Source organism: Hippocampus comes, unplaced genomic scaffold (genome assembly GCF_001891065.2).
Source record: "Hippocampus comes isolate QL1 unplaced genomic scaffold, H_comes_QL1_v1.1 scaffold458, whole genome shotgun sequence".
NCBI lineage: Eukaryota > Metazoa > Chordata > Actinopteri > Syngnathiformes > Syngnathidae > Hippocampus > Hippocampus comes.
This window is the reverse complement of record NW_017805628.1, coordinates 534,733-558,014: the sequence shown is the minus strand read 5'-3', so window position 1 is coordinate 558,014 and position 23,282 is coordinate 534,733. Positions and strand designations below refer to the sequence as shown.

The following is a 23,282-nucleotide window of genomic DNA, read 5'->3' as shown; positions in this document are numbered from 1 at the left end:
AGTGTCGGGCTGGGCTTCAAAACCCCCAGAGAGGTCCATTTTCAAGTCCTGTTCAAGTCTTGATTGAATCTGCAAGTGATGTTTCTCTCGCGATGGTCTTCCTCGCCTGCAGGGTTTTGGCGACGACGCCTTTTGGCAGAGCTGATGCGATTTGATGCCATCCAAAATGGCGCATTTCGGTTAATTCACAGATTCAGATTCAGAACCGCTTAATATGCTTGTTCTGTTTTGTCCCCTCAGGCTATTGAAGGCACGTACGTGGACAAGAAATGCCCTTTTACGGGAAACGTCTCCATCCGTGGCCGTATCCTCTCTGGTCAGTATGTTAAAGGCTATCCAGTGATGCTTGTGAATTGAATTCGGTTCATGCTTGTAACACGAAGCACTCATTACGGCACCATTGTATTCCGTGAACTGTTGCTGCCCTTCAGACGATGTTCATCTCATGATGGTCTTCCGAGCCTGTGGGGCTCTGAGGACAAAACAGAACGACAATTCTGATGAAGTGTTGGGACAGGGCTTCCATGGTGGTGTTTCCGCGCTTCTAGGAGCCACTGTACACGATTTTTAACCCCCCACTCCCCCACGATGGCGCCCGGGTAGGCAGCCTCTGGCAAGTGCTCTTCAAGTACCTTGCTTTTTTGTTGTTTTTGTTTTGTCATGTTTGTTGTTTCGTCGTGCGGACCTGATGTGGACTGTTTTCAGCGTTTTTTTTGGCCACGACATTCGTCAAAGGAGAAGAATCTGCTTGGTGGTTGCGCCTTCTCGGCAGCACAGATTTTGATTGGGAAGAATGTCGGCGCCATTGACTGTCGGTGCCGGACAGCCCCGGGGTGCTTGTGTTTTCTGCGCCTGTAATTGGCAGCATTTTTCACGGTCCCGTTTTGTTCAGTGGAGATATCGGCGCTGTTGGACAGTCGGTGTTTGTGCGGCTGAAGTTGAGCATGAGGATAGAGGAGCGTATTTGGAACTGAGAGTCGCCGCTTGGAATTGAAATGGATTTCCATGGGACAGGAGAAGTGAACCCATCTCTTTTTTTTGTCAATGGATGCTACAGCTTCTTGTTGACTTTGAAACTCGCCTTGTCGCCGACCTGTGCGCATTTTGAGCATGGCGTCTCTGATCCACTGGTGAAAGGACACTTTGATTCTCTTTCATCTCAAACTGCTTCAAACAAAGCGTATGAGGGAAAAGTGGATAGGACCGCACGACTGTCCGTTTTTTATGTTATGTGTCGTTTATTATTTTACTTTACGTTAACTGTTTTGTTAAGCGCTTTGTTACAGCTGCACTCGTAAGAGGGAGCACATAACTCCTACTCTGGCATCCCTTCGCTGGCTCCCCATACATTTTCAAGATCCTCTGATTTGTTTTCAAATCTCTCAATGACCTCGCGCCACCTTACCTCTCTGAGCTCATCCGCCCCTACACACCTGCCCGTCGCCTCAGGTCTGCGGACCAGACATTATTAGAAGTACCAAGAACTAAACTGAGGCTCAGAGGGGATGGAGCCTTTTCTGTTGCTGGTCCCGCTCTCTGAGGTCACCTCCCACTGAGCATTCGGCAAGCCTCCTCGCTGCCCGTCTTTAAAACCCGCCTCAAAACTCACTTGTGTTCTTTGGCATTTGACTCGGCATGACTTAAGATTTGTTCTTGGTTTTGCTGTTCGGTGCTTTCTACCATCTTTGACACCGATTTGCTTGACTGTTTGTTGTGCATGTTAAATTGCTCCATGTACAGCACTTTGTATGCAGCGATGGCTGTTTGAGAGTGCTCTCTAAATACAGTTGCCGCTGTTGTGAAAGCGCGATAAAAATCAGCACGGATTGTATTGTACTGTTGACATTTTTTTGTGTCGTGCAGGCGTGGTGGCAAAAAATAAAATGCAGAGGACCATCGTCGTCAGACGGGACTACCTGCATTTTGTCAGCAAATACAACCGCTTTGAGAAGCGGCACAAAAATCTGTCTGCCCATCTTTCGCCGTGTTTCAGGTACCTTCAACCCAGTCTTGGATTTCCCCAGCTCAATTTTTACCTCTGCGCGTGATGTTTTTCTCACGATGGTCTTCCAAGTTAAACTCTGACGACATCGCCTTACGGCATTGCTGATGCAGCCTTAATTCTTCAACAATGAGAGGTTCTGTTACTTATTTTTTTGCTCCACGTTTTTTGTTCTTCCCCTTCTCTAATGCAGGGATGTCTCGATCGGAGACATCGTGACGGTCGGGGAGTGCCGACCGCTGAGCAAGACCGTGAGGTTCAACGTCCTCAAGGTGACAACGGCGGCTGGTCACAAGAAGCAGTTCCGGAAGTTCTAACACTGGCGGGAGGAATGTCACCTGAAAATAAACTGTTTTAATATGATCTTTGTTTTGATTTTTATTCTTTGAATTGCACGGCTAACATCCTCCCAATTTGGCACGGTATGATGGGCTAATGTATGCAGGTTAGTCACAACATTGGGTACATCGACACAATCGAATGAAAGATGCCCTGTACCAAAGACTTGTAGGAAGGTGAGCAATGTCCGGGAACTGGTGTAAGAGCAGGAGGAGGAGGAGAGCCCAGCCACTGGGAGCGGAGCCTGAGAAGCTCGGCCACTGAGTCCTGTAGCAGACCTTCCATAGGTCGATGGAGGAGCGACAGGATGGTCCATAATAGTATGGCCCAGACACAGGCCTTGTTGACCCTCATCGTGGGGTCCAAAGGAGTGGAGATGGCACGGGGCCTGGTCTGAAAGCCGAGCGGGTGGGACGCTGTGGCACTGCGATGAAAGCAGTCGTAAAACGATTGAGGGTGTAAAGTAAGAGTGGATTGGGGGTTGCGGTGGAAAGATTTTCGTATGAATACAGTAAACAGTCAACCGTAACAACACTAAAAGTTGGGGGTGAGCAGCCGGACGCGCCAGCTTCACTCACCCCTGAAGTCACGTGACTTATGAATACTTGAAAAGGACACAATTCACCCGAATTTGATTACGAAGACATTAAATATCACACGATTGTACGGTACGAATGTGTTGTTTTATGACGATACCTCGGAATTGTATTTTTGTTATTGTTTCTCATTTTATGTGCTGCATGCCTAGGTATTTATTTTTCATATTTCCTTGAACAACGTTTGTTGATTGTCACGCTACATTTTACTATCGTCGGAAATGTAGTATCCGTTTCTTCTCCGTTCACATCTTTAGGGGGAGGTGGGTGTGTGAGAACCCACCCGCCCCCCAACAACCAATCAGCGCAGAGCGCAGGCAAGGAAGCATCCTTTGACCGCATGACATACTTCCTCTGCAGAAAACGTTTTCGCCTTCCTGACCAATAAAGTAAGGGAAATCTCTTTTAAAATCATACACAAATACTATCCCGCCAAGCATTATCTTCTTAGGATCAAGAAAGACATCTCTGTTGATTGCTCATTTTGTGGAATGTACCCTGAAATGATGGTTCACTTGTTATGGCAATGCCCGTATACCAACACATTTGGAAAGCTCTATCCAGATTTATTATTGAACGTATTGACTCTGACTTTATGCGATACTGGAAAAATGTACTATTTGGGTTCGACAAAAGTAAGGAAAAAACACGAAATAAACCTTCATTATAAATTTAATAATCATTCTCGCGAAATTCCATATCCACAAATCCAGATGGGAGTAATTCAAAACCTCTTTTCTTAAATTTTGAAGCAGAAACAAAGCGGTACCTGAGTTCTATTATGGATTCTGTTGGGGGAAGAGCGGCCTCCTCTTCCCCGCGTGTTCGTTGAATTTCGGACGAGGAGAATGTTGGTCATCCAAATACAGGCTGGAATCAATGAACAGTTCCTTCGAAGGGTTTAATTTATTTTTCTGCAGTTTCCGAATCGATTCGGGCTCCTGAGGGGTCCAGATTTCAATCAGGAAGCGTAGAAGAAACACATTCATGAGATGATATCGAGACAATATGACAATGAGAGGCGGGGAGGTACGCCTCTCATGCAAATCCCCAAAACAAAGAAAGTAACACGTCATCTGACCCGGTGTGGCTGGAAGAAGTTGGGCGTGGTGAGGTGAGACCAAACCACCACTCGCCACCATTTGGTGTGATGGCAAGTTCCAGAACCCCCGCTGTGCATACATCCTGAGATAAGCGGTCTTCCCGGGGGGGCTTAACAGCTATCAGGGATTTACCCAAGGTGCGGGTGGGGGAGGGGCAACAGAAGACACTTGCGGGGCCGTTAATCAACCAAGGAGGAAGAAGATAAAATTCAACACTCCATACATTGTTTTCGGTGTGCAAACAGATGTTCAGGAAAGAGACTGGGATCAATAGTCCTCATAGTAAGGCGCAGTCCCTCAATAGCTGCAACACAGATACTTGAGATAACAGTTCCTCTTTTGATGTTGACATGTCCTCTGGAGGGGTCCTAAAAGTGGTGGGGGTGAGGGGGTACCAAAGCTGATTGTAATCACAGTAAGCAGGAAATACCTTCATCAGCATTCTACATTGTTTCTTTCAAATCCAACTCACAGAGAGGAATAATATCTTAACAATTCCAAAAACAAGAAAGCTGTTACGACTCTGGCTACATGCTCCTTATTTGAAAATTTTGTTTAAAAATCCCCTGGCTTCTTTTTGTCTCAATGTTTGTAATATGTGCATGTATTAATAACGTGTTCGTTTTGTTTTCTGTTTACAATAAAGTGATTGAAAAAAAAAACATTCATCAAAAACAATTCATTTGCAATATCTTGAATAAATAATCATGAAAAGAAAAAAATAATAGTTGTATTGCGTCATTTCTGGTGGATCTGACCGACTTCCGTGCGCCAATTCAGCCCTCTTTACAACTCGGCTAGCCAAGATGGCGGATGCACAAGTATGTTCGAGAAAACGGCCTGGGTGTTGCAAACGACTTTTTACCTTTTAACCAATACACAAGCCCAATTTTATTTAATATACATTCGCACGCGGTTCTTAGAACGCGCTGGGGGTGGTTTTTAGAAGTGTAGTAGATATTTTAGATGAGGAATCTGTTGGAACTCCGCTTACCCTCGTGTGACGCTACGCGAGCAGCCGTATTGCTAATGCGGTTAGCTTAGCCACCTTCACGTTCTCCGTAGCTCGTCTTAAAATCACTCCTGTCGTTGTACTTGGTCGTGCTGTGAACGCGTACTTTTGTCCTTGTGCAGACCGAGAGGGCTTATCAGAAGCAGCCGACCATCTTCCAGAACAAGAAGCGTGTTCTGGCCGTCGATGGAGGCACGCAGAGCAAAGAAAAGCTCCCCCGTTACCACAAAAGTGTCGGGCTGGGCTTCAAAACCCCAAGAGAGGTCCATTTTCAAGTCCTGTTCAAGTCTTAATTGAATCTGCAAGTGATGTTTCTTTCACGATGGTCTTCCTAGCCTGCAGGGTTTTGGCGACGACGCCTTTTGGCAAAGCTGATGCGATTAGAGGTTTTCCGCACTTCTCGAAGCCAGTGTTGATTTTTTTTTTTTTTTTGTGTGTGTTGTGCAGGCGTGGTGACCAAAATGAAGATGCAGAGGACCATCGTCATCAGACTCGACTAACTGCATTACATTCAAAAGTACAACCGTTTTGAGAAGCGGCACAAGAAGCTGTCGGTGCATCTGTCGCCATGCTTCAGGTACCTTCAACCCATTCTTGGATTTCCACAGCCCAATTTTTACTTCTGCACGTGATGTTTTTCTCACGATGGTCTTCCGAGCCTACAGGGTTTTGACGACGATGCCTTGTGGCAAAGCTGATGCGATTAGATCCCATCTAAAATGTCGCATTTCGTTTAATTAACAGTGATTAAAATGCTTGTTCTGTTTTGTCCCCTCAGGCTATTGATGGCACTTATATCGACCAAAAATGCCCCTTTACTGGAAATGTCTCCGTCCGTGGCCGTGTTCTCTCTGGTCAGTATGTTAAAGGCTATCCAGTGATGCTTGTGAATTGAATTTGGGGTGGTGACCAAAATGAAGATGCAGAGGACCATCGTCATCAGACGCGACTACCTGCATTTCATTAAAAAGTACAACCGTTTTGAGAAGCGGCACAAGAAGCTGTCGGTGCATCTGTCGCCATGCTTCAGGTACCTTAAACCCATTCTTGGATTTCCATAGCTCAATTTTTACTTTTGCACGTGATGTTTTTCTCACGATGGTCTTCCTAGCCAGCAGGGTTTTGACGACAACGCCTTTTGGCAAAGCTGATGTGATTAGATGCCATCTAAAATGTCGCATTTTGTTTAGTTAAGTTATTAAAATGCTTTTTCTGTTTTGTCCCCTCAGGCTATTGATGGCACTTATATTGACAAGAAATGCCCCTTTACTGGAAATGTCTCCATCCGTGGCCGTGTTCTCTCTGGTCAGTGTTAAAGGCTATCCAGTGATGCTTGTGAATTGAATTCGGCATGGTGACCAAAATGAAGATGCAGAGGACCATCGTAATCAGATGCGACTACCTGCATTACATTCGAAAGTACAACCGTTTTGAGAAGCGGCACAAGAAGCTGTTGGTGCATCTGTCGCCATGCTTCAGGTACCTTCAACCCAGTCTTGGATTTCCCCAGCTCAATTTTTACCTCTGCACATTTTTCTCACGATGGTCTTCCAAGTTAAAGTCTTGACGACATCGCCTTTTGGCATTGCTGATGCAGCCTTGATTCTTCCAACAATGAGAGAAGGTTGGGTTCATTATTATTATTTTTTTTTGTTAAACTTCTTTTTCTTCCCCTTCTCTAATGCAGGGATGTCTCAATCGGAGACATTGTGACTGACGGTCGGGGAGTGCCGACTCTCACCAAGACTTCCCCAAGGTGACAAAGGGGGCTGGCGCCAAGAAGCAATTCCAGAATTTCTAAGACCGCCAGCAGAAATGTCACCTTGAAATAAACTGTTTTAATATGAGCTTTGTTTTGTGTTGTCTTGTTATTTGAATTGCATGGCTAACATCCTGTCGCGATGCCACTCGAGTGAAGCGTGAGTCAGCAGTCGATAGTCCGCTGCTCTCTGCTGTGCGTCTTTTGGCTTCAACTAATCAGCGCTGACACAACGGACGTTACACATCAAAGAGCTTTCATCTCGGACACCAGCTAAACTAGCCTAGCCAAGACAACAGCTCAGTTACAGTAGACACGATGCGCAAGGTCGGACGGACACGTTTTTCTGGCATCTGTATGTTTTCCTTTCTATTCTGTCCAAATATATATTTTTCTACAAACAGTAGCTGTCTTGTCCATGACGTCTTTTTTCGTTCCACCGGGCTTTAGCAAATGTGTTTAAAAATAGACCAAAATCTCTTTAATCCTACCAGTTTGCCAAGATATGATGGGCTAAAGTATGCGGGTTCGTCACAACATTGGCATGATAGATGCCCTGTACCAAAGAATTGTGTTTATCTAATTACATGGATTATTGTGCTGTGGTGAACACTAAACTGAAAGGTATTTAACACTGGTCAGAGCTGTTAAATATTTAATTGGACGTCCAAAAGTTAGTCATACTGTGCTTTTGTAAAAAATGAACTATAACCTGTAGAAATTAGGTCAATTTGACCGTTATGAATAGTGTTAAATCAACCTACCGTGCAGCAATATTTTTAAAATGTACGTATTCGATATTTCATGCTCAAAATAAAATATTCTATTATATGTTGAATCATCTATAACTCTAAGTTATATTATTGTTAATAAATACAAAATGTGTTGATGTTGATTAAAATGCTATACGAAATGAACTAAACGTTTTGTTAGTGGGTTGACCTTCATGCTGCGATGTTCAATTACACCGCTAGATGGCAGCACGTCCCAATAGATGCATTGACACAAAAGAAGTGCACGTAGTTGCATTTCGCTCGGCTCGAATGTGACCAAAACATTTGAGTTTTTTGACAATATTTCTGCCTTTTGCCCTTCTAATCATAACCCAAAGAATTAACTTAATTTCAGTGACTTTTTTTTCCAGAATTGTAGTCCATGTTACGGCGAGACGGGGCTCGAATTGAGGAAGGGGAAGCCCGCTCCTGCGGCGCCATGACGCAGCTCGCCTCCTCGTCGGTGCAGCAGCCGTGCGTCCTCCTGCAGCCGTCAAACATGCTGAAGAGGAGAGGACGGAAATGCAATGTCACTGTTGACGAGGGGGTGCGGCGCTGACCAGCTCCCCATTCACCAAAACAAAACCAGCCCAGCTCCGTTTAGCTCGCGTAATCGCGCCAGAGAGACGTGCCGTGGAGCAGGTTGGACCGCTTCGAACCCCTGCAAACCAGCCCTCCCAAATCTGTGTGTGTGTGTGTGTGTGTGGTGATGGTGGGGGGATCCAGTCCCTGCGTGGGGCTCATCACGTCCGGAACCAGCTCGGATTACGCAGATTTTAAAAACCTGGTTTGGATGCTACGCTGTGGCCTGGACATCCCCGAGAGGAGGATGCAGTAACCAGGGTGAGATGGAGGTTATTGACACGCTTTCTGTTTTCAGCATGAAGCGGTTTGATTCAACAATGAAACGTAATAGTTTGTCGCCGTAGGCCCGATTAGATACAAATTTTAGCAACCGTGAAAAGGAAGCAGTCTTGACGATGCTGCGCGACAGCACACTGTGCAATGTGAGGCAAAAATGAGGTTCTCTCCCTTTAAGAGCACATTTTGGGCAATTAGTTAACGTAATGTGAATGTGTGCAGTAGTGTGCTGGACATCCAGCATTTTAGATTTTTATGATGCAACAAATAGTATTATTAGGTACTGTAGCATTTTGGGGTTTCTTCTGAGATTTGATTGGGGTTTGAGATTGTACTAATGGTCTTTTGGAACGCTTTAACATGTCCCAAAACTCCCACATTTGCCCCAGTGTATCTTGATGGCATTGTATGTCCAGCTCTGAAGAAAAAAAGAAGAGCTCACTGCAAAATTATCATCAGTTTCTCTGACTTTGCTATTTATACATTGGAGTTTAAACACACACATTTTTGTTTTATTGCCGACAACATATATCCCATATTCCAAATGCAAACATTGGCATTTGGGGCACTGATGTAAAAAAAATGGACAAAGACTGTATTTCTCCCAAAAAAGGCTCCAATTCGACTACATCGATACCAGCCTGGCATATAACGATAGGCCATGTCAAATTGGACCGAGTCAGTGGTTGTAAACACTTATGATAATGTCATCTTTGATGGCTAAATGTAAATTAGATGAACTTTTTTTATAATAACTTACAAAACATATAAGTTATTATTATAACATATTCTCAAAAAGCAATCTGTTTCTTTTTACTCAGTTTATTTTGTAGTTAACCCTTTATTTAAATCCTTCTCAGGAATTTGTCCAAGTGAGCAGCAATCAAAAGCAGGTGACAACGCAAAATGGCCAAGCTGTTTTTTTTGTTTTTTGTTTTTTTTTTTGCCTCTGCTATTTTATGTAGACGAACACAGTGTCAAAGTTTGCTGATCTATGGCCTGCAGGCTTCAGATTCCCCACCCCTGCTCTGTGTCAATCATCTCCACCTTCCACAAATAATTGCACTCATTCCTATGTATTACCTCATTACATCCATGTTAAGCCAGTATTACGACAAACACACAACAGATCTCAAACTCAACGGATCCCAACGTGGTCCCGACTGGTTTCTTCAGAGTGCACTTTTCCCGCCACGCCTCCATGTTCCACGTGAGTGTTTTCATCTTATTGAACGTGGCCTGCCTGTGTTGTTGCCCTCCAGGCTGCGAGCCGTGCGCTGGGTGGTGATGAGCAGTGACAGCAGCGGTGGCAGTAGCAGCAGGGGAGGTAGGCAGCATGCCGAGGCCACCCCCTCTCGGCACACGCCTGGACCCAAGCTGCAGGTTCAACGCTCGCTCTCGCGTGACACCATCACCATTCACTTCTCCGCTCTGTGCAAGGAGGAGGATGATGAGGAAGAGGAGCTTTATGGACTAGACGCTGGAGGGAGACCTGGACGGGATGATGCAGGAAGTCTTGAGGTTCACAGGTCAAAAAAGGGGCTGGTTTTTGAATCCGAAACCACGACGGTGACTCCTCACGCAAACGCCGCTTCTCCAGCCATGACAATCTTTCCCAGCTTCACCAGTCCTCAACTCAGTTCCACTCCTCCCAGCAGCTCCTCGTGGCCTTCTGAACGGCCCTTGGCCAGTCTGCCGGCCACAAGCTCCAGTTCCTCCTCACCTTGCAAGTCCACCGGGCTGTCATCCTCCAGACCTTTCCTCAGCCTGGTCAGATCCTTGTCCAATGACGTCGAGGCCCGCGACCCCATCCCGCCGACGACCACCGTGGCGCCGTCGCACGCCCGCCACAGACACTTGATGAAATCTTTTGTCAAGTCGCTTTCCACGGACTCGTCAAAAGCCGAGCACCAGGAAGCGTCTGTTCAGCAAGTTCTCCACCAGCCACAAGTCCAGCCGTCCCAGCGGCCCCCTCCTCGCAACATGCAGCTCTTCAAACAGTTCTCGCAGCCTCGCCTGTCCTCCACCCCCATCATTGCCACTCAGGTCGGCGGAGACTCCAAAACGGCCCCCTCGTCTCCCACCATGTCGCCAGATGGTAGGTCCTTCTTCAAAGTTCAAGAAGTGGAAGCCAAGATCGAAGATACAAGGCGGCGTCTCTCCGAGGTGATGTCAGACCCCCTGCAGCTTTTTAGTAAGATCATGGGCGAGGAATCCAGCGCAGGGGGAGTAGGAAGTGGCCCCCATCGAGCCAGGTTGCTGTCATCAAGCGCATCGGAGCTAAGCGGCATGACAGCCGTCAACGGACACTCCGAAGGTTATAACTACAGCATCAAGGAAGAGGAGGGAGCCGAGGGGGAAGAAGATGAAGGAACTCTCACCGGTGGAGGACCTGATTCCGTGTTCTTCTCCTTTGCCTCGCTGACACAGGCGCCGACTCTCAACCAGACCTCCGCGTCCACCTTGGCCAGGTCCCCGTCGCTAAATCTAGGTCGCTGCTCCATGTCGGCCCTCGTTGCTCGTCAGGAAGACGAGGATTTTTGTGAGCTTTACAGCGAAGACTTTGACTTGTGTACTGACACGGAGACTCCGGACGGGGATCGCCCTGGATCCCGGGGCCTCCATACTGGCAGCACCGGGTTGTGTAGCGAAGTGGATATTGAGGAGGAAGAAGAGGAGGAGGAAGTGGAAACTGTGCCTTGGATTGGTCTGGTCTACATGACACAGTTGGTGTACTGGTACTTAGTCCTTCCGCTACCACAGTATGCATGCGCGGTGGCCCACGGGATATTTGCAGGCTTTACCTTGGCCATTCTAGTCCTTTGGCTGTCAGCTCCACGGCGCTCCTATTTGGGAACGAGGAAGCAAAGACACAGGAGGGAACCTTGGAATGTGTCCCAGTTCGAAATCAAAGAACCAGGCCTATTCAAGGTTAGACAAAAACGATATGTGGAATTAGCCTTCGGGGCCGTACGTGTGTGATCGTCTCGCAGTTAGACTCATTTCAAGCTCATTTGTAGGTCAAAGACTCCTGTTTCATATCTTGTAACACGCCGCCTCCAACCACTGAAATTCACCCTTTTGTTTTTGATCGAAATGGCTTTTCTTCTCTAACATCCTTTGGGACTGATAAGGCCTCAGCTACAAATTGAGAGGCAGCAGTGCACCTTTACTCCAGTGCGCTGAATCCTTCAGGTGGGCGGGAAAGTCTTGGTATTTGGCACTATACTATTGGGAGACCACGCTCTGCACTGTAGAGCTTTCAGAAGCAGCTCCTAAGATCATCTTTGGCCTCGCCTCTAGAGAGTACGGTTGCAAGTCTGGCGTGAGAGGATGTGAACATTTTTAGAAGAGATGAAAGTAATCCCATGCAGCTGTATAGACAGCTGTACTAAACCTGCCAGCATTGGGTAGACCTGCAGCTCACATTGCAGCAGTAAAGACTGACAGTGAATGAAATGACGACCAACCACTGGTGCTAGTATGCCAAAAAGTTTCCTCAAAGCAGATTATGCCTAGTCATTTTTCAAAAGTAGAAGTTTGGGGTGGTTCTTTGTTCTACTCAAGGATCTCAACCATGTTTTGTCTGAAAAACAACTTGGGTTTCTTCTCTTCTGCATACCCACCACATCGCAGGGCTGGATGAACGAGATCCACAACTACGACCCGGAGATGTACCACGCCACCCTGACACACTCAGTGTACGTACGCCTCGAAGGTTCCGTCCTGCGACTCTCAAAACCAAACCGCAACATCTCCCGCCGAGCCACTCACAACGAGCCCAAACCCGACGTCACCTACATCAGCCAGAAGATCTACGACCTGACTGACAGCAAGGTGAGGCAGCTATGGTTTGGTCAGTGTTTTTCACCTTTTCACACAGGGCATGATAGGTTTTTACCCCTTAATACACGGGTGTCAAAGTCAAGGCCCGAGGGCCAGATGCGGCTCCCACATCATTTTATGTGGCCCGCGGGAGCAAATCATGTGTGTCAACTTTTACGATTCTTGCTGAAATCTGTACCAACATGTGAAATTGTCATTGGTAATAAATAACGTTGAGATTTTGCACCGGCCCTCCGAGGGAAGCCGTAACTCCAAGGTGGCCCGCGACAAAAAATGAGCTTGACACCCCTGCCTTAAAAAAATAAACAAATACACCTGAATTCAAACTCTTAAAGAATGTAAAAAAAGGTTTTTTTATAAAAAAAAAAAAAAAAAAAAAAAAAAAAAAAAAAAAACCATTTGATTCCTACTACGAGTTAAAATGGGAACTCTCACCCCATAGAAAGCAAACATGGTTAAGAAGTCGTTGTGTATCATACCATCCGCAGTCACGGGCTCCTGAATTAAAAATACACACATAGTCTTGCCCAACATGTCAATAATACAAGCAAACCCAACTAAAAAGCTCAGTTTAAAATTGTGAAGGATATTTGTGTCTTTGTGATTTTTAACTCATTCAATCCCAGCCATTTTCACTGGAGCAACCCCCTCAATCCCACCGTTTTACTGGATTTTGACTGATCTTGCAAGGCCCACAGAATTTAAAAAAAAAAAGTGTTTCTATCCTTTTCCATTCTTCATCAATCGTCATTACAAAATGGCTAAGTTTCATGGAAATGGCGATTCCTGGGGAAAAAACGGAGAAAAAGAGCTTTTTGTAAAGCATGCATTTCAATCACGTGAGGCACCACTGCCACCTACTGGTCGCTTTTTTACATGATTTCCAAAGCAACGGTTTATTCTTATTCACAGATTGCATCAGACCCTCCTCCTCTCTATGACGCAAAAAAAAGACTTAGACGTACAAGTACGTCCTTGGTAGGCGGGGCCTAATTTTAAAAAGACATACAAGTACGGCTTGTGGAATGAAAGAGTTAAATATGATTTGAATGAATAAGCTATCACAGTGTGCACAATGGCGTTAGGCTTTCTGTGATAGTTGATCACTATGATTGGCTGTTAGCGAGTAAATTAATTTCACGAGAAGTCAACTATGAGAGGACACAAAAGCAAAGCAACAGATAATAAGATGGCATTATCTAGTAATTTAAGCTCAGCAAAATGTTGTTTTTTGACATAGACTTGATCCTGCTTGCATTATGAGTGTGTTTTGCCAAAGGGCCAATATCTGTGAGCATTTGATTTCAAGAAACCCTGACTGTGGATGGTATCATAAAGAAGGACTTCCCAGTTACGGAGCGGATACAAGCATGAGAATGTTCACATGCGCTTATGGAGTGAAATATTCTGTCATGTGGACCCACCAGTGAAAAATGGATGGCTATGCCCTTGACTTTATTAAATATGTCCCTTCCTCCAAAGATCTACCTGATGCCACAGAGCCTAGCGAGAAAAAGAGTTTGGAACAAGAAGTACCCTGTTTGCATTGAGCTGGCCAAGCAGGATGACTTCATGTCCAAGGCCCATGGAGAGAAGGCCGAAGAGGACAAACTGACAACGCAGGGTGAGAAAACAGAGCAAGTGGAGTACAAGGTTGAAAAAACCGAAGCATCCGCGGACGAGCAGAAGAAGCCGGCGCCCGGAGGAGGGGATCTGACAATCTACCTTTTTGGGAGGACGGGGCGGGAAAAAGAGGAGTGGTTCCGGAGATTTCTGCTCGCGTCCCAGATGAAGTCTGACGGGCGAGGCGGCAGTCTGCCCAAAAGTGGTCAGTGTGCAACACAACATGCGCATACACACACGCACGCACATTTGGAAGGCCTCATTGTCTTCAGTGTGTAACTGCCCAGCCATCAGATCTGCACATAAACTCCAGCTTGACCCTTCCATGCAACCTGTAACCTGATAACATGATAAGCTGTCTACTGTTGTAACCGCTGTCCCTGAAAGGTTTAAAGACAATCCCCTCAAGCGAGGAGCGTGAATGGGTCAGCAGGATTACAGTACAGGATTTGGGCTCCCCTGTGCAATATATCAGGATGATGACTCTTTTAAAGGGAAGGACTGATGTTTTTGGGTGCAGTCCAGTGCACAGGATTCCTGAACGTGTTATTACACGTCCCTGTGAAGTGAAAAGAACTACGCCTTCTAAATTTGATGCAGCATAGAGAACGGTGCTGTTAACAATCCCTCCAAATATGAACGATTAAAAAAAATGGGCATGTATTTTTTTTTCGATGGCGTGACAACGAGGCACTCGAAAGTGGCCATGCCAGTGGATTATCTCAGGGCAAGATGTGTTTTTGTGGTTTAGCCATAGCAAGCTAGCTAACTGCACAACACATTCGCATCAGATAACTGCTGATGTGAAGAAAGGCGCTCTTGGAGTTCTTCTATCGAGGGGCGACTCGTGCCGGGGTCTGAGGTGCGGGCCTGGGCCCCGTTTTAGCCGTGCCTCAAAAATCAGGAAAACAGTTTAAAACTATATCCCTTCATTGAGTACTACATAGTTCACGGTCTTTGCACATAGTTCCAACCAATATCTTCAGACATGTACACTGCATTTATGAACAAATCTCTTCGGTACTTAAGAGGCGTAAATGTCTCCTTCCTTTCCCCCTTAACGGTAATTATGGCCATATAGATTTTATTGTTCACACACAGACAAAATGAATCATAGTTAGGTTAAATAGTCGAACGCTGAGGCCATTTGAAATGTGTTGCTTCTCTAAAGAGGAGCACTAAAACATGTGAATGGTCTCTCAGATCAATTGAAGTGTGGACACGTGCCTGCAATCGAGTATATAAATGTCCCCGTCTCTCTCTAATGTTGATGAATAAGGCGACTAAAATATTAGCACTAACGTGTTGGAATGAATGTCAAACTCAAGGCACAGTCAACTGAGGATACACCGAAATGGGCACATTTGAAAATGTTCAGTGGCATTGACTTCTGTGGTGGCCTTCCACTGGGCTGCTTTCTTGTCATACGAAAAAGAATGTGATAATGATTCCGCTCGGCTCGTCTACTTCTTAGCAGGAATTCTACTTTTGAAAAAGATTACAAAGTTAGGAAAAGTTTCTAAATTGGCAACGCTTAATTCTTTCTTGAACTCGCTCCATGTTGAGAGTGCAAACAGTGCACATCAATGACAACGAGCTTTCAACTCCAGAAGCCACTAAAAATAAAAAATGGATGAATCAAAAACGGATCAAATATATTAACTGCTCAGAACTTAGCCTGTACCCAATTTCCCCCTTTGTCTATGTTAGCCTTGCAGCCCCCCCACAGCCACAGCAACCAGTCTGTGGGCGGCCAGGAGGCAGACGGCGGAAACAGTGACGAGCTATGCCACCCTCCGCCTCGCCACCGAGAGAGCTCGTCGGCTTCCTCCTGCGGGCCTGCCACAGGCGTGAGGCAGAAGATGCTCTTGGACTACAACCTGTATATGGCCAAGTATGTCCACCCCCAGCCTGCACCCACAAGCCCGGCCGCCGCCCAGAGCCCAGGACATAGCCCTGACAGAAGCCCGCAAACTAACCAAAAGGTAAGAAACACACCAGCAGGGAACACTTTGAAGGGGGGTTCAGTGAAGCCCTGTATATTCGCAGTTCGGCATTCGCAAATGTATCCTTTTTTTTTTTTTTTCCTGGATCCTGTCCTCTGTTATTTCCTGAAAAACTCACCAAGCTGCCGGCAATTTTTGTACTCGGTCCAAGGCATTGAAGTATTGCTAAGATGCCATCTTCAGGCATCTTGGTGCCAAGGAACTATGTTGAAGTGAGTTGAGGAGCTCCATGTAGACAAATGTAGTGCTTTGCCCGTCATCCTGTGGGACATTGGCGCCAATGAACTATTTTGAATACTATGTTGAATTGAGTTGATTGAGTCGCTTGACATCATTTCCACTCGGAACATTTCTGAAATGAGAATAACTTGGAAGCTAACCAACATGATGAAACAACTTGTTGGACTTGGGAGGTTCCGCTGTACCTGAAATGGTACATCCGCTTCTTGATTCATTTTCATTGCTTAATTTAATATCTGTATTGTTAAAAAAAAACAACAACAACAACAACAGAAAATACGTCCCTGAATTTTTAATGCATATATTTCGTGATAGTTTTATTGTATTTCACTCATCTTTTTTTTTCAGTATGTTATGAGCCGATTGGCTTGGTAAAAATAAGTTGCTCTGCTCCATTGTGCAGGGGGATACCTCAAGTAACTAAATCTGGTTCCTCGCCCATATGTCATATCTACTTGCGAATGTGTGTGTGTGTATGCTCTTTAGGTGCCCAGGAGCTCAGATGAGGCAGCTGAACCAGAAGCTTGGGTCAACGCTTTTCTGGGAAGAATATTCTGGGACTTCCTGGGAGAGAAATACTGGGCCAACGTCGTCTCCAAAAAGATTCAAATGAAGCTCAGTAAGATCCGGGTGGGTGGTACCCTTTCGTTTATTTTAAAAGTTCCTTTCAATACGGCAGGCGTGAACATAGTCATTCATTTTAAAAAAGTGGTTCTGTCATCCATCCATTTTCTAATCTGCTTTTCCTCACGAGGGTTGTGGGCATGATGGAGCCTATCCCAGCTGTCTTCGGGCAGTAGGCAGGGTAACATCCTGAACTGGTTACAAGCCAATCACAGGGCACACATAGACGAACAACCATCCGAGCTCCCAATCACACCTAGGGACAATTTAGAGCGTTCCATTAATCTGCCATGCATGTTTTTGGAATGTGGGAGGAAACCGGAGTGCCCGGAGAAAACCCACACAAGGGCGGGGAGAACATGCAAACTCCACACAGAAAGACCGGAGCCGGGATCAAAGCCTGCACCTCTGCACTATGGGGCGGATGTGTTAACCAATCGCCCACCGCCCTGGCACTGTCATCTTGTTGCAAAAATGTAATCAATAGTTTGACTTGGCTTTTTGTTGATGTACTGTAGCCTGATGGATGGCTGGATAGATTGAGCCTTCTTCAGATTGACTTACTTGTGACCCGCTTGTCATACAGTCAACATGTTGTGTGAAGTTGTGCATCAGAGAGATCGCAATGGCAGCGTGCGTGGCGTCACTCGCGTTGGCTGTACGAGCTGATGTTTGAATGTAAACAAACAACTGTACTTTTCTAACAGCCGCAAGCTGCAAAAATAACAAAAGGTGAAAAGTACATATAAAGGAGAAAGTTAACCTGAGTTGTTCCTGGCTGCCAACTTTCTGGTAGTTCTTTGGAGTCACTTTAATATATTATTTTTGGTTTTGAAATGTAAACCTTCACTTTTTTGTCTTTTCAGCTGCCATATGTTATGAATGAGCTCACGTTAACGGAACTCGACATGGGCGTCTCCATTCCCAAAATTCTCGGAGCCTCCAGACCCTCGATGGACCACCAAGGTAGGAACTGGAGCTCTGTCTCGCACCCAAAATATCCATTCTCTGCCGAGATGGGTTTCATTGACCATTCTGCTGCCACTAGCTAGCTAGCTATTCACATACACGTGCGTCCACTTTCGAGTGAAGGAACCCAAATAACTTGAACCCACTTGCCCCCAAACGATCCACGTGCACTCTCCTTACACATTGAGCTCCCCATTAAAGTAGTACATTTTATTCTGATCCGAGTCCAAAAATTAGGATTTGAAACTCACTGCCCCAGTAGGAACAGATGGCCATTACTTATTATTACGAATTTCAATTCGTAGTCAGCTCTCCTCTTCTTCTGGCTACTTCTGCATTTTCTGGGGTTCCTCCGATCCAGTTGCTGCTCTTCTTTCAAGATTTCAAGATCATTTTCTGTCTTTTTTCATAATAACTGGGGTAAAATGAATGGAAATGCCATTTTTCCTTTCATTTAGTCGCACCATAGCCTTGTCGAAAAATTCTGCCATTTTATTCGGAAATGATAACCCTTTTTGAGTGGGCGTGAATTACTTGGGGCTTCACTGTAATTGTAATTGAAAAGACGGTTGGAAAGCTAGGACAGTCATGGGAGCAAACAACAGCGGGATACAAATCAGATCAAAACGGGAAGTGCACCCAGCGAGGAAGTGCAGCTGTCTGAGGCCTGACCTTTTCACCCATTACAGGATAAAAGCACTTTCTGGCAGACATACAGGTGATGAAATGGCACGGCACAAACAACAATAGTTCAATCACATACATATGTGTGTCAAAAGATTTCTATTCGTCTCGCTGTCCATCCAGGATTGTGGTTTGATCTGGAAGTCTCCTACACGGGCTCCTTCCTCATGACTCTGGAGACCAAGATGAACCTCGCCCGTCTGGGCAAGGAGGGCGAGGGCCTCAGCGAGCACGGCAAGGAATGGTGAGCCATTTTTCTTTCATCGCCACACTCCAGTCAAAGCCTTTTTTTTTTTTTTTGTCTGTACCATTGAGAGAGCAATCGCTCAAAGGCTGTCAGGGAAAAAACAATTGATTGAGCTCGACGTGTTTCTGTTAGGAGTCGTAATGGCTGTCACATCTCATTTTCCACAATTCCTTCCCTTTGTTATGAAACCATCTCTCCGGACGCTTTACCAATGTGGAATTGGTCAACACATAGTGAGTTTGATAGGTCACTAAAACAACTGTATGTGTGGAGGGAGATTCATTTTCTGCCATTTGGGCGTCCTCGTTTTGTACCAGAGGTCTGTTCTTTCTGTGGCAACCTATCCCAAATTTGTATGTAGGTAGGAAGGTAGTCTATCATTGATGCAGTAGTCAAATCAGAAGTACTGTATATATTTGTATGAAATACACGGCTAGGACATAAATATTTTTAAATGAGGTATGTAGTGAGTGTGGCTTCTTGTGCCAGGTGAACCATGTACTGTATTCTTGTTCCATCCAGCTATGCCAGGGGTGTCAAACTCATTTCACATGGTGGGCCACATACGGCCTCGGTAGATGTCAAGTGGGCCGGACCATTAAAATTATACCATACTCTGCTATAAATAACCAATATATCATGTCTTTCGTTTGTTTTGGTAGAAAGAAGCACACGAACATTCGGAAAATGTTGAAATTTAATGAACATATCTTTTACAAAACATTTCATGAAGCACCTTAGATTTCCTTAGACAAATGCGCAATTTACTTTTATCATTCACATATATGCATTGCAACCGATCCCACTGATTGCACTTTAAGCTTAAACGAGATTTTTAAAGAAAGGAATTTTTCACCCATTTACACATGCGCATATAAAATCTAAATTTAATCCCTGCCTACACCTTACAAACTAAAGAGAGCTATTAAATGCGTAAAAAATAAAGTATTCACATGTCCTTGATAGCATCTGCTGTGTTGGGTCTGTCTCAGTGACAGACTGAGACTGCTGTTGTCTTCTTCCCTGATCAAAACAATGTTGTCTTCTACTCTGATCAAAACAGTGTGTCCCCTAGCGGATACTCCATGAATTGCACCCTCTTAAAAATATTCATTCCATGTCTTTTATGCATTTTTTCACTTTTAAATTATCCTTCGGGCCTGATCGAACCTCCTTGGGGTCCGGTTCCGGCCCATGGGCCGTATGTTTGACACCACTGAGCTACGCCGTTCAGTGAAAGCTGGTAGTGAAAAAAAAAGGACGCATGCCAATGTTATCCCAGCTTGTTGCTGTTTGTAAGGTCTGATCTCTGCATTGTCCAATCTCAGACATGACTGCAATGGTCCAATTGTGACGGTCCTGCGCCTCTTTGTAAATAAAAGGTGCTTAAAACAGCCACAGGTCATCATTGTGTCGCGTACGGAGAAAAAGAAATGTTTTGGAATTTGCAAAATACCTCAGAAAAGAGTTTGATACTCGATGTAATGTCCCAATTACTGTAACTGGTTTGTGTGTCCATGAAGATTCCTGCGGTTTCTTCATGCTATTTCAAGCTGTGTGTTTTTGTGCATGCTACAGGGCAAGGCCACGCACGTATTGTCTGGCGGATAGCGACGAGGAGTCGTCCAGTGCTGGTTCCTCAGATGAGGAGGATCCTCCGGAGCTTTTCAGTGACAAAACTGTTCTCCCTGGAAGCGAAGTGTGAGCAAACATCCTTCAGAACAATATTTGAAAATCCACACTAATTTGTTGAAACAGAATGTTCCAACCTACAGTCGAGCGACGACTCACTGCTGATTTAACGTAGTACCACCCACTCCTTTCCATCACGTAGGGGGGCTTAGCAAGCAGTTCATGCTGTCATTAATAAATTATCAACGTGACTCACTGCTCAGCTCACATCCCCCTTCCGCTTCTGTATGGATGCTCTCCTCTCCCTTTGCGCAAGCAGCTATGTGGGAGGCCACAGGCCCAGCAAGATCATGCGCTTTGTGGACAAGATCGCCAAGTCCAAGTACTTCCAGAAGGCTACAGAGACAGAGTTCATCAAGAAGAAGATGGAGGAGGTGGCCAACACGCCTCTGCTACTCACCGTGGAGGTGCAGGAGTGTCGAGGGACTCTTGCTGTCAACATACCACCGCCTCCTACAGACAGGATATGGTAAGTTCATGCCCGAGGTCCTGGATTTTAGGATACTTGGCCCCCTCTGCTGGATAAAGTTTGCAAGAATTATGCCTGATTTGGACATTTTGAACACTGTTCAGCACAGGCAACATGGCGGCATAGTGGTTTGCGTCTGCCTGAGTAGCGTGCTTTCATTATTATGTTTGGAAGAAGCAGATTGTAAAGCTCCTTGTAGGGGCGGGGGGTCCCGTGTCCCAGTAATGTCTCGTTTTTGGGTGCTCAGGTACGGTTTTCGTAGTCCACCTCACCTGGAGCTCAAAGCGCGGCCAAAGCTCGGAGAGAGGGAGGTCACGCTTGTCCATGTGACGGATTGGATTGAGAAGAAACTAGATCAGGAGTTTCAGGTAGGCTGTGACATTCAAAGCGCTCTGGAAGTTGCTGTCCACTTACGAGATTTTTATGAACTTGAGAACACAGCACGTTGCAGATGTTTCATGGCGCAAATGGAGGTTGTAAATTTCAACAGTGCAATTCATTTATGGCTTGCTTCCCAAACACACACTTCAAAGCAGCGTAATAAATAGCCATGGTAATGAATGATACTTTATGTGTGTTGCTGCTCCTGACGCACTCCGTCACACTACTGCAGCAAAATACCCGCTTAGATTAATCACAAGCTCGGTTGTCCATCACACTCCAATATAAGACTGCTAGACTTACTTGAGCACACCCCAACACGACAGAGCGGATGTAACATCAATACATCAGACACATTGGTATTGATATTATAACTGTCAGTTTAAAAAAATGACTTGACATGAGTAAAATGTTCTTTTCATGTTTTTTTTTGGGGTGCTACTCCAGTGCCTGTCATAACATCTTTTATCTTCCCGACAGAAAATATTTGTCATGCCAAACATGGATGACTTGTGGTTACCCATCATGCACTCTGCCATGGACACACGTTCAAATGCCAGCTCGATTAGCGAGTCAAATGATGCCTTGAGGGGCCCGGAACCTGAAGAGTCTGAGGTCTCATACATATGAAGAAGACGTCGAGTCCGCTGTCTTTCGCCATGGCAATACATTGACGCCGCACCCCCGAGGGTGAGTTGGTGTCTATGCGGCTCAGAATGATCCATTTGTGGCCAATTTCAAAAGACTGGGCGTCTACTGTTTACCAAACGTACGTATTGGCGTTTTGACAAATTGATTGAATAGGAACCATCAACCTGTGATGTACAGCTTCACCAAACTTGAGTTGTACAGTATCTATTTTTGGGACTTTTCCGATTGTTTGCAAAAGGTTTGTCAACCCGAGTGGGTAAATATTTGCGGGAATGAAGAGAAAATAACTCCCGTGTCCATATGTGTACACAAATTTCTGTCACTCATCATTGCTACCTGTGCCTGGCACGTGTATTCAGACAGGTCAATGGCGACATAAAAGTGAGCGTCGATGCAGTTCCAGGCTGTAATGCTTTCAACTGAAACCTTATTTTAACGTATGGAAAAAGGACTTTAAAAATGAGAGCGTGGTACGAATTTCAATGTACAGTATGTGCATACACAGCAGCCAAAACCTTTGCCGAAATCTGATGAATGTGTTTATATGAGTTTGCTCATTCACCTGACGACGTGCTTCTTAGAAACAACTTTTCATTCAAAAGCCAGGGATGCGTTTTTTATTGCCAAAGCATTCTTTCACTCCGGCTTGAAGGGTAATTGGTGGTGAATGTCAAAAGTGTGCTTGCTTTGAAATCTGTACTTGCCAGACTGATAGTCATCTGCGGGGGTATTTTTATTTATTTTGTCAGATCAGCAGAATATGAAAAACTTTTTTTTTGGGGGGGGGGGTCAAAAATGTGCTCATCTGGATTCTAGCCATATTTTTTCAGTAGAATTCTAGACGGTGAAAACATGCAGCAGCCAGCCAGCCAACAAATACTTACTTTGCCATTCAAAAACTCGCTGTTTACTGCGTAGCGTGCGCACAACTAAAGTGACGATTCATCTGTCAATGTTTAGTTGCCTTAAAGGCCATTTTGTTTCTCCAAGTGTCGGTTATGTGTATAAGGCAGAAAGTGCCTTTATAATAATCAAACATTCCTCCACAGTGAACCATTTTTTGCAGCCATGCTTAAAAAAAAAGGGGAAAAATGTGCCATTATTGTTGTACAAATTGTTTGCACTGTGAAGAAACATTGCTGTTGTGTTCAGTGATGTCCGAATGTTATGGTTCAGGTCATTGTGGATCAATTAAAAAAAGATTTTGCTCCGATAAATGGGCGTCATAATTGATAAAGATGACCATGAGGAAAAGGGCATTCATGTAATACTCAGCATCACTTTCCTTGTGCATAACCAGAGGAAAACACAGAGAAGAGACACATTGTCTACAATCAAGCATTTCCGGTTTTATGGAAATTAACTGCCAAGTATTTTGGAAAAATAACACTCACTGCCTGTCACT

The 23,282-nt window shown here is 45.2% G+C and overlaps 3 protein-coding genes across 4 annotated transcripts; all 3 read left to right on the top strand.

The window, feature by feature from the left end:
* Positions 1-6: 6 nt before the first annotated feature.
* On the top strand, positions 7-2,365 carry LOC109522713 (40S ribosomal protein S11-like; the record flags this gene model as incomplete). Its single annotated transcript, XM_019881471.1, has 4 exons — positions 7-33; positions 241-316; positions 1,864-1,993; positions 2,196-2,365. Coding segments are annotated over 4 exons (357 nt in total), but the record flags the coding sequence as incomplete, so codon positions are not given.
* Positions 2,366-4,813: 2,448 nt separating this feature from the next.
* On the top strand, positions 4,814-6,467 carry LOC109522712 (40S ribosomal protein S11-like). 2 transcript variants are annotated; one of them, XM_019881470.1, is made up of 3 exons: positions 4,814-4,861; positions 5,175-5,315; positions 6,282-6,467. In XM_019881470.1, the coding sequence occupies exons 1-3, from the start codon at positions 4,847-4,849 to the stop codon at positions 6,366-6,368; spliced, it is 243 nt and encodes an 80-aa protein (XP_019737029.1). In that variant the 5' UTR covers positions 4,814-4,846; the 3' UTR covers positions 6,369-6,467. The 2 variants fall into 2 exon arrangements, with proteins under 2 accessions (XP_019737029.1, XP_019737028.1); XM_019881469.1 differs by lacking the exon at positions 6,282-6,467 and adding an exon at positions 5,831-5,948.
* Positions 6,468-7,813: 1,346 nt separating this feature from the next.
* Positions 7,814-23,134, top strand: LOC109522742 (testis-expressed sequence 2 protein-like). Its single transcript, XM_019881515.1, has 12 exons — positions 7,814-8,427; positions 9,708-11,376; positions 12,082-12,282; positions 13,774-14,119; positions 15,625-15,899; positions 16,647-16,790; positions 17,651-17,750; positions 18,561-18,681; positions 20,263-20,385; positions 20,636-20,845; positions 21,093-21,213; positions 21,707-23,134. The coding sequence occupies exons 2-12, from the start codon at positions 9,733-9,735 to the stop codon at positions 21,854-21,856; spliced, it is 3,435 nt and encodes a 1,144-aa protein (XP_019737074.1). The 5' UTR covers positions 7,814-8,427; positions 9,708-9,732; the 3' UTR covers positions 21,857-23,134.
* Positions 23,135-23,282: the final 148 nt, after the last annotated feature.

Excerpts from the sequence above, each read along its gene's own strand:
- LOC109522712 (XM_019881469.1), top strand. Across the intron at positions 5,316-5,830 it reads GCTTCAAAACCCCAAGAGAG|GCTATTGATGGCACTTATAT; the intron begins GTCCATTTTCAA and ends TTGTCCCCTCAG.
- LOC109522742 (XM_019881515.1), top strand. The coding sequence starts at position 9,733 with ATGAGCAGTGACAGCAGCGGTGGCAGTAGCAGCAGGGGAGGTAGGCAG. Across the intron at positions 17,751-18,560 it reads ACCCTCGATGGACCACCAAG|GATTGTGGTTTGATCTGGAA; the intron begins GTAGGAACTGGA and ends CTGTCCATCCAG. Across the intron at positions 20,386-20,635 it reads GTTCTCCCTGGAAGCGAAGT|CTATGTGGGAGGCCACAGGC; the intron begins GTGAGCAAACAT and ends TTGCGCAAGCAG.